The 16,407-nt window shown below is 43.5% G+C and overlaps 1 protein-coding gene across 4 annotated transcripts; it reads left to right on the top strand.

The window, feature by feature from the left end:
* The first annotated feature begins 675 nt into the window (after positions 1-675).
* Positions 676-16,091, top strand: C11H5orf34 (chromosome 11 C5orf34 homolog). 4 transcript variants are annotated; one of them, XM_028749337.2, is made up of 13 exons: positions 676-854; positions 2,587-2,815; positions 3,301-3,390; positions 5,476-6,107; positions 7,705-7,806; positions 8,427-8,547; positions 9,065-9,156; positions 9,444-9,516; positions 10,460-10,630; positions 11,626-11,720; positions 14,155-14,247; positions 14,584-14,624; positions 15,352-16,091. In XM_028749337.2, exons 2-13 carry the CDS (start codon positions 2,621-2,623, stop codon positions 15,591-15,593), a joined length of 1,947 nt encoding a protein of 648 aa, XP_028605170.2. In that variant the 5' UTR covers positions 676-854; positions 2,587-2,620; the 3' UTR covers positions 15,594-16,091. The 4 variants fall into 4 exon arrangements, with proteins under 4 accessions (XP_028605170.2, XP_077792526.1, XP_077792525.1 ...); XM_077936400.1 differs by having other exon boundaries at positions 2,587-2,708; XM_077936399.1 differs by lacking the exon at positions 676-854 and adding an exon at positions 2,269-2,433 and having other exon boundaries at positions 2,587-2,708.
* The last annotated feature ends 316 nt before the right edge of the window (positions 16,092-16,407 follow it).

Consider the following 16,407-nt stretch of genomic DNA (forward strand, 5'->3'; position numbering starts at 1 on the left):
GAAATGAGCAAACCAGTGATATTTTAGGGAGCAGGCTGGCAGGCGGGGCCCATTACTTACATCAGGGGTCATCAAACTTTTTCAGCAGGGGTCCGATCCCTCAAACCTTGTGGGGGGCCGGACTATATTTTGAGAGAGAAAATGAACAAATTCCTATGCCCCACAAATAACCCAGAGATGCATTTTGATTAAAAGGACACATTCTACTCATGTAAAAAGACACTGGTTCCCAGACTGTCCACGGGGCGGATTTAGAAGGCGATTGGGCCGGATCCGGCCCCCGGGCCTTAGTTTGCCTACCCATGACTTACATCATAGGAGCCTACACAACACAAAACACTGTTGCTGTAGGTAGGTTTTATTTTATTTGTTTTATCTTATATTTGGGAAGTGTATATCCAGTTTTTTCCCTTTAAATTTTTTGGGGGCCCCCAAAAGCTATATCTCGTTTAGTTTATAAGTACATCTGGCACTGTAAGAACTATGCAATCCCACAGCACACCCTTCCGAGGGCTCGTGCGACGCAAGCCTCGAAAGCTCATACAGTATTCAACGGGGAAACCAGAGCTCCGCCTCCTCCTCCCCGGCGCCGCTAGTCCATATGATCCGCCCAATATTCCTCTCGAACTCCTCCTCCTGCTGCGCTTCCTCCCGTCGCGCTTTCTGGTTGGTTTCCCCGCCTTTCGGCGCGCCGTCTTGAAAAGGAAAGGAGCCGAGTTGCTGCTGCTGCTGCTGCTGCTGTTGCGCTTTCGGGCAGGCTGAGCTTTCTTCTGCAACTCTCTTGGTGCATCCTTGCCTCTTTCCGCGTCGTGGCCGTGCAGAAGTGGAAGGCTCTCTAAGCTCGGCCCTCTAAGGTAGGGGGGGTGGCGAGGGGGCAGAAGGGGGGTGGTCGCAGTGCCGGATTCACATGTAAGCTAAACAAGCTACAGCTTAGGGCCCCACTCTCTTGGGGGGCCCACAAAAAATGTAAAGGGAAACAACAGGATGTACATTTCCAAAATATAAGATTAAAAAATAAAATAAAACCTACATACAGCAACAGTGTTTTGTGTTGTGTAGGCTCCTATGATGTACAGTGGTGCCTACATAGTGACTCCTATGATGTACAGTGGTAAGTACAGTGGTACCTCTGGTTAAAAACTTAATTCATTCTGGAGGTGCGTTCTTAACCTGAAACTGTTCTTAACCTGAAGCACCACTTCACCTAATGGGGCCTCCTGCTGCCGCCGTGCCGCCGGAACATGATTTCTGTTCTCATCCTGAAGCAAAGTTCTTAATCCGAGATACTATTTCTAGCCAGCTCCCTAAAATATCACTGGTTTGCTCATTTCTATATATAGGGAGCCCACATTCTGCGTGGACTGGTTGCATTACTTTGATAAAATACATATTTTGCTGTGTGCAAATGGCTTTAGAGACCTATTAGGTCCATAAACTACCAAACTGCATATGTTCAACACAAAAAAGCAGCAACAGTTTGTTGTTGACGAAGGACAGCTGGACATAGAAAGGGCCCCATTACCTTCAGTAGTTTAGGGGCTCATTAAGCCTAAATCCGGCCCTGGAGGTGGAAATGGTATGCACAATGAGACAAAATGTTATTCATATATGCTCTCCCTTCTCCTAGCAGGAGCTTTTCTACAGTGGTACCTCGGCTTAAGTACTTAATTCGTTCCGGAGGTCCTCACTTAACCTGAAACTGTTCTTAACCTGAGACACCACTTTAACTAATGGGGCCTCCTGGTGCCGCCACGCCACCGGAGCACGATTTCTGTTCTCATCCTGAAGCAAAGTTCTTAACCTGAAGCACTATTTCTGGGTTAGCGGAGTCTGTAACCTGAAGCGTATGTAACCTGAGGTACCAGTGTATTTGGGGTTGCTTCCAGACAAGCCGTAAGCTCTTCCCTCAGGGAGCTTCAGCAGGGCATTCCTCAGGGCTGGCCCATTTTGGGGGAGGGTGGTATCCAGAATATTAGGGCCATGCTTTCCCCAGGCCAAGTAAAAACGACGCAACATGGTGTGCAAGTGTTTGGGCTTCAGAGGGAGAGGGAATTTGGCTGGTGACCACGGTCACGGCAAGTGTGGCTCATCTCACTTTATCCTCACAAGAACCCTGCGAGGTGGACTACACTTGGGCAGTGGCTGGCCCCAGGCCAGTCAGGGATGTGAACACAGAATGAGAGAATTTTAGAGTTGGAAGTGGCCATGAGGATCATCTAGCCCAACCCCCTGCAATGCAGGAAATTTCTTGCCCAACGTGGAGCTCGAACCCACAACCCAGCGAAGTATTTATCCCACCATTCTGCGGAGTGCTGTGCACTGCTCAGAGGTCTGGAAAGATGTGTATAATGCTCTGATTGGCTGCGTAGTTCTGAGGGAGCTTTCTCTCTGTATGTTTGGCTGAATGTATTCCTGCTCTGTGAAAGGCCTGAGGTGAGCGAGACAAAACCTTATTTCTCCTCAAATTATACACTGTTTTTGCTCTGTAAAGTGTTAATCAGAACTTTTTGCTCTGGATTTGGGGTGTGGTATTTAAGTGACTTTGCCAACGGCCCACAGCCCCTTAAGTTGCGATCTTCTTTATAGATTGTCTTTGAATGAACATCATTCATCTGCTGCCATGGAGTCAGAGAGCATCATGATCCTTTATGAAGACAATTCTGTAGAAGTGCACTATGTGGATGGATCCAGGTTGCTGCTTTCTCCTTGTGGGTCTGAGTTTTTATTTGAGAAAGCCATTCCTGCCTCTGCCCATCCCATACAGCCAGCAGAGCGGATTCGCCAAAGGACGCAATTTGCTATCAGTATCTACAGGGTAAACTAGAACATTTTTCTGCCTAAGCAGAGTTCCAGGAGAGAGAAGGGGTCATTGTGGGATAGTAAATATCCAACATCTTTCAGCCCATGCATTAAGACACAGATGGGCAACCATTTTCAGCCTGTAGGTTTCATTCTCTTCTGGGCAACTTTTTAGGGACTAAAAAGTTTTTTTATATATATTTGGTGTTAGCCGCCCTGAGCCCAGTCTTGGCCGGGGAGGGCGGGGTATAAATAAATAAAAATAATAATAATTATTATTATTATTATTATTAAATGCCCATGCTGAGTGAGGCCAGACTGAAAAGTTGATTTTACTTTTGTACCTAGTTTCTAAATATATACAGACGATAAGGATGTTGGAACTAAACATGGGTTCTTAATTACAATTCTTCTCCTTTAAGAAAGGGGGAATTAAATTTATGCTTTTGTTAATTTTCAAATTCCATGATATATATTGTCGTTTTTGTGTGTGTGTTTTAGGAGAAGCTTTTACAGGCAATTGATTTCCGGAATCAATATTCTGATCGTCCCTATTTACCTTCAAGTATTATACCTCCTGAAAGGAAAAATGTAAGTGCTTTTTGTAGGCTTACTATTCTTATTTATTAAACTTATTAGTCGCCCGCAGTTCTCCAAGCAACTTACAGTAGTACCTCGGGTTAAATACTTAATTAGTTCCGGAGGTCCGTACTTAACCTGAAACTGTTCTTAACCTGAAGTACCACTTTAGCTAATGGGGCCAGCTCCTGCTGCTGCGCTGCCGGAGCACTATTTCTGGGTTAGCGGAGTCTGTAACCTGAAGCATATGTAACCTGAAGCGTATGTAACCCGAGGTACTACTGTACTTGTAAAGGAAAATATACAATACACGATAACGTGGGACACGGGTGGCGCTGTGGGTAAAAGCCTCAGCACCTAGGGCTTGCCGATCGAAAGGTCGGCGGTTCGAATCCCCGTGGCGGGGTGCGCTCCCGTTGCTCGGTCCCAGCGCCTGCCAACCTAGCAGTTCGAAAGCACCCCCGGGTGCAAGTAGATAAATAGGGACCGCTTACTGGCGGGAAGGTAAACGGCGTTTCTGTGTGCTGCGCTGGCTTGCCAGAGCAGCGATGTCACGCTGGCCACGTGACCCGGAAGTGTCTCCGGACAGCGCTGGCCCCCGGCCTCTTAAGTGAGATGGGCGCACAACCCTAGAGTCTGTCAAGACTGGCCCGTACGGGCAGGGGTACCTTTACCTTTACCTATAACGTAACATTTATGGGAAAACAAAAAACCAACATATCAGCCATATAAATAACAGCAAACAACGTTAACAACACTCAAATAATAAATGAAGCAACATCCCCACTCAATAATTAGCAAATAAAGAAGACCTTAGCCCCCTTCCTAGTCCAAAAACCATTCACATCGAACCAACCATTTCCCCACTTTAACCACCCCGCCTCACCCAGAAGTCTGGTATCAAAGCCAGCTGTTGCAAAAATCAGTGCTGGATGGGGCCTGTGTCTTCCAGGGATGATCTGGTGTCTCTATTCTCCCTTTGGGAGGGAGCAGTAGCTAAGCAGGAAGATGGTAGCAAAGGTTTTACCTGCTAAGCAGTTGTCCTGGCTACTGCTCCTCTCTTGTTGCTGGTGGGAGTGCAGAGCGGAGACCTGCCTGGTGTCAAGGCCAGCTGTTTCAGATCTGTGGTGGTGTGGGGATTTGACAGATCAAAGTGGGTCCAAACTAAATTTCTTGGTGGTAGCTCATGGGAGTTGTAGTGCAAAACATCTGGAGAAGGACCAGGTTGGAGAAGACCAATTAATCACAGAATCATAAACTTGTAGAGTTGGAAGGAACCCTGAAATTCATCTAGTCCTCAGGGACCATGTAACACTGGTCCTGAAAGACCTACATTGACTCCCAGTACATTTCCAAGCACAATTCAAAGTGTTGGTGCTGATCTTTAAATAATAATAATAATAATAATTTATTATTTGTACCCCGCCCATCTGGCTGAGTTTCCCCAGCCACTCTGGGCGGCTTCCAACAAAAATTAAAAATACATTAAAATGTCACACATTAAGAACTTCCCTAAACAGGGCTGCCTTCAGATGTCTTCTAAATACTAATAATTTATTATTTAAAGTCCTAAATGGTGTCAGGCCAGACTACCTGAAGGAGCGTCTCCACCTCCATCGTTCAGCTGGACACTGAGGTCCAGCTCCGAGGGCCTTCTGGCAGTTCCCTCCCTGTGAGGTTACAGGGAACCAGGCAGAGGGCCTTCTTGGTAGTGGTGCCTGCCCTGTGGAACACCCTCTCGCCAGATGTCAAGGAAACAAACAACTACCTGACTTTTAGAAGACATCTGAAGGCAGCTCTGTTTAGGGAGGTTTTTAATGTCTGATGTTTTAGCGTGTTTTTAATATTCTGTTGGGAGCCGCCTGGAGTTGTTGTGGAAACCCAGCCAGATAGGCGGGGTAAAAATAAATTATTATTATTATTATTAGTCCAACCCACTGCAATGCTGGAATTTGCAGCTGTTCCATACAGGGATTGAACTGGCAACCTTTGCTCTCGCCAACAGAGCTATCCAGCTAATATGTAGCAGTTAAATAATAAATAGCGTCGGTGGCATTGCGCTTGAAATTTGAGTAGTTTTCCTTCCCCTCTTAACAGATTATTTTCACAGATATCTCTAAAGCCAAATGGCCCACTTCTCATGGTGAGAATGGAGCAGCCCGTTTTCACCATGGCGCTGTGACCATCTCTTCTCTGGATGGCCATGCTAGTCTGACCTTGCCTGTCCTTCAGCAAGAATTCACAGTGGAGTTTTTGTGCAAAGTCAGCCAGAAGTTATCGGCACCACCATTAGATAAAAAGTGTGGCGAATCGATCCAGGATCGGTGTGGAAGATCCGGCCAGAATTCTGCCGGGAAGCCGTCTTCTCTGCAGCTGAGAGCAGAAGAAGGAGAAGGTGACTTTGGCAGGTCTGTGGCACAGAATATGCAGGACAGCAACTCAGGATCTGTGCAAAAATTAGAGGAGAGCCCCTGGTCTTTCCAGAACTGCTCGTCAGAATATTGTTGGGTTACTCAACGTCTGTCTGTGTCCTCCTGCGCCGAAGAATGGAGGTACCCTTTATCATTGGCACTTAGGTTTTATCAATTACACGCTGGCAAAGAAACTGAACCGGATGAAGGAAACACAGATGTTGAGATTGCAGAGCTTAATATATCACACTCTTCTAAGGCAGTCACTTGTTTGCCTTGGGCTTTACCACTCAGCTGTCAAGCTCCTTATTTGCACAGGTGAATTGTTTATTTATTTATTTACTTACTTACTTACTTACTTACTAAAGTATTTCTATTTCTGTTTTCTTTTCTTTTATTAAGTCCCTTCCCCTAAAAAGCTGATTAATAACAGCAGTGAATTTTCCATTGTAGCTCTGTGAGGGGAATAGGAGCTTCAACATGCTTAACAAACTACAATCCAGACGGGGTTTTTTTGGGGGGGGAGGGCTGTTTAAAACGGTATTGTAATGAGTATGGGGTTGCTCGTGCGTAAGCTGCCGCCTCTCCAGGCTAAATTGCCTTGTTAAACATTTTTGTCTGGACAGCCCTTCTCTCCGTGGCTGCCTCAGTCGCTAGCAGAATCCGTCAGTGGGCGTTTCTTAAACCTTTTCCAACATAAAAGTTGTTTGACGCCCAGCCTCCTCCTACTCTCCCTGCGTGGAAGTCTTCTGCGCAGGGAGGGCGTGGGTAGCGGAGGACCTGTGTTCTCCCCGCTGGTGTCCGGTGAGGAGTCCTGGAGCCCTCTCGCCGATTCCCCCATCTGCCCCCCTTTATCCCTGGTGTTGCGCTGATTTGCTTCCCCCTCTGCTGAGCTGCCTCTCTCCCTGCTGGGCCCTTCTCCAGCATCATCTGAGAGCCTTCCCTCCGCCTCTAGCTCCGATGTCAGTTCCCTGACAGGTATGATACTGCTTCAAATGTGTAGTGCAGATGGGACTTCCTACTGAACATAGTGGAATTTCATCTGGGGAAACAGATATAAGATCAGATTGCTTTTAGGCTTGAAAGCAATATCTACAGAAGGGGTGGTTTACTTCTAGCCCTGCTGGGCTCCCAACTCCCACAAGCCTCAACCAGCGTGGTCAGTGGCTAGGCTCCCCATTCTTGCCCTACAGTACTTGTTTTGGATTGTTTCAGTTATTAGCAAGCAGGGTGGATTTAAATCACTTACTCAGTAAGACTTGATTTGAACCTTTTTTTTTTACAGAAAGACTCATTCCTGCTGGTATAATCTTAATATTTGCAACCAGATGAAGGTTTCATTTTTGGAATAATAAATTTTCAGAGTAGTTTTTACAGTTATATCAAAAATTACTGATTTGGTTATACTATTAGAAATACATAGACAGATAATTATGAAATTTTTGTGAGGTTTAATTAAGTTAACTGTTTATATTTGGACAACTTTTCTGCTGTACTTTATTGGAAGGAGAAAAATAATTGTTTCCTTAATAACAATTTAAACAATTTATTTAACTAAAGCAATAACATTATAGCATATGTATCCATGTTTGTTAACTGATGTGGTTAAACGGTTTGTTTGTTGTTGTTTTTTTAAAAAAGAAACTTAGACTGAGTTTTAGCACACTTGAAAAACTTAAAACAAATCCTTATTTTGTGATGAATAGCCATTGGACTATAATGTAACTTAAATAGAAAACTATCTTTAGAAAGATTTTTCCACCAAAAGCATTTTTATTTTAAAAATCCAATTTAAATTTTAAAAAAATCTATTTTTTTGTTTTTGTTTTTAAAAATCATTGATTTTTATCCACCCTGTTGGCAAGGGTTCCAGCAGGATTTTGCTAAGTTCAATGTCTGCTGGTTTGTTTCACAGGTGGGATTTCTCTGATTTCTTGCAACTGGGGAAAGAGGACAGCGGTCAGTATTTATACTCCCAGCCAGTCAAAATAGTATGGAGTAAGGGCATCATTTACAGGTGTGTAAAGCAAAAAACAAAACACAAATGAATAACAAATTAATACTGCTTACCTAACATCAGGAAAGTTTGGGTTTTGTTTTTTTTCAGATGCACACTTACCTGGGACTATGTGTCTGCCTCTGAGCACAGTATTGTACAGAGCTCCTACTTCTACAGTTAATGCACTTAAGTCTTGTTGACCCCAATGGAGCTGAAGCATAGATGGTGATGATGATGATGATGATGATGATAATTTATTATTATACATCGAACATTAAAAACTTCCCTAAACAGGGCTGCCTTCAGATGTCTTCTAAAAGTTGGATAGTTGTTTATTTCCTTGACATCTGATGGGAGGGCTTTCCACAGGGCAGGCGCCACCACCGAGAAGGCCCTCTGCCCGGTTCCCTGTAGCTTCACTTCTCGCAGTGAGGGAACCGCCAGAAGGCCCTTGGAGCTGGATCTCAGTGTCTGGCAGAATGATGGGGGGTGGAGATGCTCCTTCAGGTATACTGGGCCGGCTGCAGTCCTGTACACGATGTGACTTCAGCCAACACCACTATTTTATCTGTAATTAATCCACACAGTCTTATAAGGTAGTAAAACACTCAGCAGGACTAATAGGTGCTTTCTCTTAGGTTTCTTCTTGGAGCTAGACACATAGAAATCTACCCCGGTGATGGCTCAGTTTTCAAATCGGAAGGTTCCTTTTTGGGGAAATATTTCACTCGCTATTATATCCAGGAAGGAACGAGGGAGGTAAATGACGCCATTTTATCTTTCGGACCCATTCTAGAATATTTGAGGAACGTTGCTGTAGGTCTTCTATTATGCTATGTTTATAAATTACAGTTTCCATTATGTTTTCCTTGACACTTGAAAGATGAGAGGGAACACCCAGGCATTTTTAGAGCTAATAGTGATATGTCCAGCAAAAGGTGGAGATGTTTGAAATTGGCAGGCATGGCCTGGTTTTTCAGCTTGTGCTCATTGTTTTTATACTCTATTCCCCTCACAGAGCTACAGTTCTCAAAGTGGCTTAACAATCAATCCCTCTTCACAGGGAACTCTGAGAATTATAAATCTGTGAGGGGAATAGAGGCCTCCTGACAACTCTCAGTACCCTTAAGAAATGGAGGTTCCCAGAATTCCTTGGGGGAAGCCATGACTCCTTAACATACTATCATAGTGCTTTAAAATGTATGGTGTGGATGTGCCTGAGATTCTTGGTTTGCTCATTAGAAAGCAATTTCCTTTTCCTTTTTTCATCTTTAAGAGAGAAGAAACAATGTATTCTGCAAGCAGTCTACCACCTGATGTACCTGGAAGTCTCTACTCTGTGTGGACCATTATCACTCAAGCTGTAAGGTGAAATATTTTGGCTCTGCATTTTTGTTAGTCCACACACCAAGGGCATGTATAGCCGAGCTGAAGGAACATTTGCTGCCTTTTTCTGTGTCTTATAAAGCACCTGTTGAGTAACTGACTCGGTTTACATCATGACATGAAATGGGTTTAGGAAATGCTGGGTTTTTTTTGGTAGGCTAAGGTGCTAACAATAAATATACAAGTAAATATAAACTGACTTGTATTTGTAAAGCCAGTATGTCATTATGAAACATATTTTATCTTTTTCTTTTTTTAAAACTACCTAGAGTTCTTCAACATAATCTTGAGCGCATGCTTTCGTTAACCCATAATTACTCTGTCTGCTGCTGGAAGATGGCGGTAAGTAAGAATGAAGTTGAGATCTTGTAAAATATCATGCTGGTCTCTGTGCTCACAGCACTTCTCAGTGTTCAGGGTGAAAAAAATCTAGGCACATGGAAATTTTAGATTTCCATTCCCAACCAATTTGAAGAGTTTAGGGCAGGTAATTGTGTTTATAAAGATGTATATTTTTATGAGAGAAAATAAACCACCTTGACCTATTGAGCAAATGCTACAAATTATATATAGGCTCTTTAGGCCCTGTTATCCCCTAAACTAGAGAGTATGAAAATAAATGAAACTAGAAAAGGATCAGAAACAGCAAAAGGGCTTTCCAGGAGATATTTTTTGCCATTGAAATCCTACTCAGTATTGATCCAGAGCAGATTCCAATGTATAGTTAGCAGAGTAACAAACTCGTTGCAGGATTCCCAAAAATAGACCAGAGGCAATTGCATTTTATCCAGCAGAGCTTTACTGCTACTGAAGGCAAGTGAGCATAGTGGTCACAAATCCAATGCACTCAGGATTGGCACTGTCCACAAGAAATCCAGTTGCAGCAGACTTAAACTTACAATAACTTATAATAAGTCTAGACCTTAACGCTAAGCATATTATGTACAGAACACCACACCAGAAGGAAAATAGATAGACGGAGAGAGCGAACCCCAGGCTCCTTCTGACCTTACTTTTATAGTCAGCATGACCTTGACAGAAAGAGATAACAGGACCAGTTTAAGCCAGCTGTACTCAGCTTCTCTGAAGGTATAACCAAAACATCATGAACCTTTTGCTTGTTTCCTTTCACACAGAGAAGTTTCCAGAACCCTCTTGAATTAAGCAGAATAGGAAAGATCTCTACACATCAGTTCAATACTTTCTGCACTAAGAAATGCAAACATGACAATTTTCCCCGTGTTATAAATTAGTACTTATTTTTGTCCCACATTGTTTCTTTCAGTGTCCTGAGAAGGGTAGAGGACAAATGATGCCCATCCCCCTGGCTGAAACAATTGTTCCCAATGTAGGAAGGCTCTTGGCATATTCAGATAATAAAGTGCATGCTGTTTTTTATGATGGAATGATCCTCAACATGGTGTGGGATTTCACTTCTCAAGATGGAAAATCACAGGTGAGCTTTACAGGGTGTTGGTTTAATTTTTTCCGTGCTTGGGAGCATTTACCTCCTGGTAAAAGGTAAAGGAAAAGGATCCCTGGACGGTTAAGTCCAGTCAAAGGTGACTATGGGGTTGCAGCGCTCACCTCGCTTTCAGGCCGAGGGAGCCGGCATTTGTTCACAGACAGCTTTCCAAGTCATGTGGCCAGCATTACTAAACCACTTCTGGTGCATGGAGGACCGTGACAAGTGCTAGAGCGCACAGAAACGCCGTTTACCTTCCCGCTGCAGCGGTGCCTATTTATCTACTTGCACTGGCATGCTTTCAAACTGCTAGGTTGGCAGGAGCTGAGACAGAGCAACGGGAGCTCACCCCGTTGCAGGGATTCAAACCGCCAGCCTTCCGATCGGCAAGCCCAAGAGGCTCAGTGGTTTAGACCACAGCGCCACCCGTGTCCCTTTACCTCCCGGTACCTGTGCAAGAGAAGACATCATGACTATTTCCTGTTTCAGCTTTTTCAGTTTCATCATGGCCTTTTATAAAATAACTCCACAAACATTTAAATAGAGAAATTATTTTGTGGCAACTCTTTCCCTTAAAAAATGGCTACCACTTGCTAATTGTTTGTCTGCTCCCCAACCCCCAACCCTGTCCCTGCTGCAGTAGAAATTTGGTGAAGTGTGCCTCTTAAGATTTCTCTGCCCCAAACAGGGCGCAGTTGAGAAGCCATTTGCACACAGCTCTGGTTGTTGATGAGAGTATGGGATTTGGGGGTTCGGCTGGTTTGCTTCTGGGGTTGAAGAACTAGGGATATATTCATATCCAGAATTATACTGACCCACTTGGCTACAAGGAGTGCTCAGAACTGGAAGTGTGCAGGGAACCAACCTGGAGGGGGAACTAGAAAACTAAGCCCCTACCTGAAAAAAATGACAGCAGACAGGCAGAAGTTACTTGGAAGGAGGGATGAAGTAGGGTGCTTCTCCTGATTATCTAATTTTCTTCTAAGGGACCTCAAGATGCTAACACTGGTTGGTGCAAACTCACCTCGCCTGCAGGAGCACAGCAGCTTATCCACCTAGATCATCCTGGGCTCTATGAAAGGTATTTGTAGGTTTTTTGGATAAATTTAGGAATTTCAGTATGATTTAATTTGCCCAAAAGAGAAAAATGCAGGTGAGATATTTTTCCTTCTTCCTCTTGCTTTGACTTCAATCCTTTGACTTCAGCAGCATACATTTTAACAAGTGCTTTGGGGAGATAGTATTAGGCACTGTGTTCGAAACTCCCATTGTTCTAGGCACATTTTACGACAGGGAATGTCATTTGTGCGAGCAGCTTCTGAGCTCCAGGCACAGTATTGCGCTTAAGATTAAAAGTGCAGAATGGAAGAAAAGGAAGACCTTTTTCGTCCTCCCCGCTTCCAGCTACTCTCTGAAGACTGGAGAAGAGACCCTCTTAAGGATATTATGGGGGTGGGCAGGTGAAGGAATAGACCATGGGTTGGCAAACTAAGGCCCGGGGGCCAGGTCCAGCCCAATCGCCTTCTAAATCCGGTCTGCGGACAGTACAGGAATCAGCGTATTTCACATGAGAAGAATGTGTCCTTTTATTTAAAATGCATCTCTGGGTTATTTGTGGGGCATAGGAATTTGTTCTTCCCCCCCCAAAAAAAATATAGTCCACCCCCCCCAAAGTCTGAGGGACAGTGGACCAGCCCCCTGCTGAAAAAGTTTGCTGACCCCTAGACTAGACCATGTGAAAAACAGCTGCAGTTCATTCATTTTCAGCTTTGTATTCTTGTTATTAAAAAAAGCACGCCTAGACACTCAGTTATTGCGCCCATAACCTAGGTTTAAGGTGCCATTCGGCTCCTAGCTTTCATATCTCAGTTTCTGATTAGGCAGCTGTTTTCCTAGAGCTATTTTCCTGCACTACTTCTGTGTGCTGTTGGCAGAACATCATGTAGGATCAGATGCTAAAGTCTTGTCCACCAACTCCCTCGCGTTCATTTTTTGCAATCCAATCCAATAGGAACATAGGAAGGTGCCTTACACTGAAGTCAGACCATTGGTCCAGCTAGTTCAGTCTGCACTGACTGGCAGCAGTTCTCTGGGGTTTCAACAGGGAGCATTCCCAGCCCTACCTGGAGATGCCAGCGATTGCAACTTGACAGATGCTCTCCTACTGAACCCCAACCCTTCAGTAGGTAGTGGCATTTCAACAGCTGGATCCAGTCTCTACCGTAGCAGCAGCCCTCATAACTCCTACACTGCCTTGGAATCTTTGGATAAAGGGGGGGGGGGTATATAAATCAATTATTAGTATTTATATAAAGTATACACTGCGGGAGCCAGTGGAAGACAGGAAGAAGAAGAAGAGTTTGGATTTGATATCCCGCCTTTCACTCCCTTTAAGGAGTCTCAAAGCGGCTAACATTCTCCTTTCCCTTCCTCCCCCACAACAAACACTCTGTGAGGTGAGTGGGGCTGAGAGACTTCAAAGAAGTGTGACTGGCCCAAGGTCACCCAGCAGCTGCATGTGGAGGAGCGGAGAGTGCCTGGCGTGCTCTGGTCCATGGGGTCATGAAGAGTTGGACATGACTAAATGACTAAAACAACAACAAAAGTATGCCTGCAGAGATACTCCTTCACCAGCACAGGAGTGAGCAAGTTACAGATAGGTAGCCGTGTTGGTCTGCCATAGTCAAAACAAAAAAAATTCCTTCCAGTAGCACCTTAAAGGCCAACTAAGTTAGTTCTTGGTATGAGCTTTCGTGTGCATGCACACTTCTTCAGATACTTCTTCTTTCGTGTGCATGCACACTTCCTATCTGAAGAAGTGTGCATGCACACGAAAGCTCATACCAAGAACTAACTTAGTTGGTCTTTAAGGTGCTACTGGAAGGAATTTTTTTTGTTAGGAGTGAGCAAGATAGCTTTGTGTGCGACCTTGCAGCTCTTAGCGTGCCAGTTTCACATCTGAATACAGACTCCTGCATTCCTTCAGTTGCCAAGCATAAAAAACCCTCTGCAGCAGAATTTGAATTTCTCCAGGTACATTTTGCACCTGGCTATCGGCCGCTTGTGACCAAGTGCAGATGCCCAGGCGCTAGGATGGTGTCTGACATTGCAATCATATGAAGGTGCATGCTTGGGGATCCTTGGCTCTCGACTGTTTTCACACACCAATACAACATCCTGCAGTATTCTATCAGTTATATTTTATCTGCACAATCAGAATGAATTTCAGGAAGTTGCATGCTTTTTTCTGCGCAGCCTGAGCTGAAGCAGTGAACGACATTATAGTTAATGGTTGTAGCTTGTCTTCACTTACCCCACCCCACCCTGCCCTGCTCACAGTTGTGAAGAAAGCTATTGTACGGATGCATCCTAAGAGTAAGGAATTTGCCTCCCTATCAGAGACAGGCGGGTCTGTTTTCTTTATTAGGGATGGGATGCCCCAGCTGCCATTGGTTCTTTAGTTGGTGCTGCCAATTCATGGTGGATGTAACACAACTTATTTTTCTCCAACACAGATATGTAACAACCGTGGTCAAATGGTGCAGAAGCTTAAACAAGGATGGAGAGATGTGTGCAGACACACCACAGCCGATTCCTGAAGAGACCTGGTATGCATCTTAAATGGCTCTCAGAGGCCATCTGTATTTATTTTTAAACACCAGTTTATTCAATTTTATTTATTACCTCTCTTTGGGAACCATTTGGATCCATTAAGAGACAGGCGGTGGACCATTCAAATTGGTCTCTTCTACCTGCGGAGGGGAAGGGTTAGGGAAGTCTAGTTGCACCCGGAAGTGATCTGACCACGACACTGCTTTTGTTCTACTGGAACTTAAGTGTCAGATCACCCCTGGTAAACACCAGATCTAAGGCATGTCATTGTGGTAATAAGCAAAACGGTATCTTGAGAAATGTGTTCTGAGTTTTATCTTCGTATTTTATAGGTCAGTCGCTGCTGAACTTGAAAAAATAAGAAGATTCAACTGTATCCTTTTCGAGCACATTTTGAATCCACAGAGAAGTTATTAGCAGGATTGGATCATTCTTTTCTTGAGGCAACTAATAATAAGCCTTTTCTATACTTTGGTTCAGTTTGTTAGCCAAAGTGCTAGTAAGGTGTCTGCGAATAGTATTAAAATGTTAAAGCTCCTTCACATTACTTTGTTTGTCATGTGGCAGTTTAGTTTTATTTAAGAGAAAGGTTTTTTATTTCTTGGGGTGGGGGTGGGATATGCATTATGTACATATTTAATGACATATTGAAATAGCATCTGGAACTTCTTTTAAATCTTGCAGAGCAATCTTAGACATGTTCAGTGGGACTTACTCCCAGCTAAGTGTTAGAAGTTTGTGGACTTACACTGCAATTGAAACCCCAGCGGGGAAGGTATGGGGCCACTGTTCCATCCACGGTCTTGCCACTCATAATGGCAGGGGTGACTAATAACCACTTGCCTGTTTTGAGGCTTTCTGTGGGCTGTTCTGCAGATTCGGCAGGCAGAGTTTCACACCAGCAGAGTGACACCAGCAGGACTCTGCCCACACTACCCCCACCCCTTTCAAACCCAACACAAAGCAGGTTTGCATGTATTGAACTCTGTGATGCCATCACAAATATAGCACAAGACAGCTTATGAATTTCCCCAGTTCCCCTGAGAGAAGAGATTTGGTTTTTGTCTTGCTGTTTTCCCTCCTTAACTATACAACTACAGTTTTAGTGGAGAACAGCAATATTCCAAATACGGTTTCAGCTGCAAAAAGAAATCCGTCCTCCAGCACCGACCCGCAGAACAGAACAGAGGAAATCTTTTTAGTTGAGAATGTTAGTAAAAAGAACATAGCTGAGACTCTGGAAAAAACTTCAAAGGTTATCAGTGATATTGACTCTATTTTAGCTTCCTCTGTAAAGAGAAATGAGGTCAAAAGTAATTCCGGTAATTCGGTCCCTCATTAATCTGATTGAAGTAGAAAATGAAATTCAACCATCCAAGGTCAGGCCACAGAGTTGTTCTGAGTCACTGACTTTATAGATAATCAAAGGCAGGATTATAAATTAAGGATATTGTTAATTTATTAATTTGAGTGTATGTTGTGGGGTTGTTTATATTTTATGGCTTCCTTGTTTCTCTTTGGAGATAGGTAGGATAGGAAATGTTAATATAAATGTTTGCGTATATATAATATATGTGTGTTTGTGTGTACACAAACTATGGTTTGTTATAAAAGGCCAGAGATGAGAGGATTTTGTTATAATGCCAAATGTAATTGCACTGAATTAACAGTTAAGAATTAGTTATTTCCTACATGCTTGAAAATCACTGGCTTTGAAATTTGAGCTGTCGTATTTTATAACATTTTATTCTGATATTTAAAGTTTTTTTGGTAGAGGTGGGAGAAGGAGATCTATACCACTGTTTCTGGATGCTTGAATAAAACCATACAGGTCAATTAAGCAAGGCGTAATATTTAACTAAGTCTTCTAATACATTGGCTGTTTTTCAAATAAAGTTACAATGAAATTTCATCATCACCTTTTGGGAAAAAAATTATACTTTCCACAGCAAGAAAAAATTTCATCCTTTTATTGTTCCTGTATATGTATAGTCTCAAAATAATAATTGGACCGATGCAATTTTTATAGCTATAAAAGTACCCCCCTCACGCCATCAAAAAGGTGGTGCCAATAAAACCTTGGAAAATTAAATTAAATTGTTGAACACCGTGTACCCTATCCAGTAGAACAACCGGGTTCCCATGTCTTCCCTTTT

Source organism: Podarcis muralis, chromosome 11 (assembly GCF_964188315.1).
Source record: "Podarcis muralis chromosome 11, rPodMur119.hap1.1, whole genome shotgun sequence".
Classification (NCBI taxonomy): Eukaryota; Metazoa; Chordata; class Lepidosauria; order Squamata; family Lacertidae; genus Podarcis; species Podarcis muralis.

Excerpts from the sequence above, each read along its gene's own strand:
- C11H5orf34 (XM_077936398.1), top strand. The coding sequence starts at position 2,405 with ATGTATTCCTGCTCTGTGAAAGGCCTGAG. Across the intron at positions 3,391-5,475 it reads TACCTCCTGAAAGGAAAAAT|ATTATTTTCACAGATATCTC; the intron begins GTAAGTGCTTTT and ends CCCTCTTAACAG. Across the intron at positions 8,548-9,064 it reads TCCAGGAAGGAACGAGGGAG|AGAGAAGAAACAATGTATTC; the intron begins GTAAATGACGCC and ends TTCATCTTTAAG.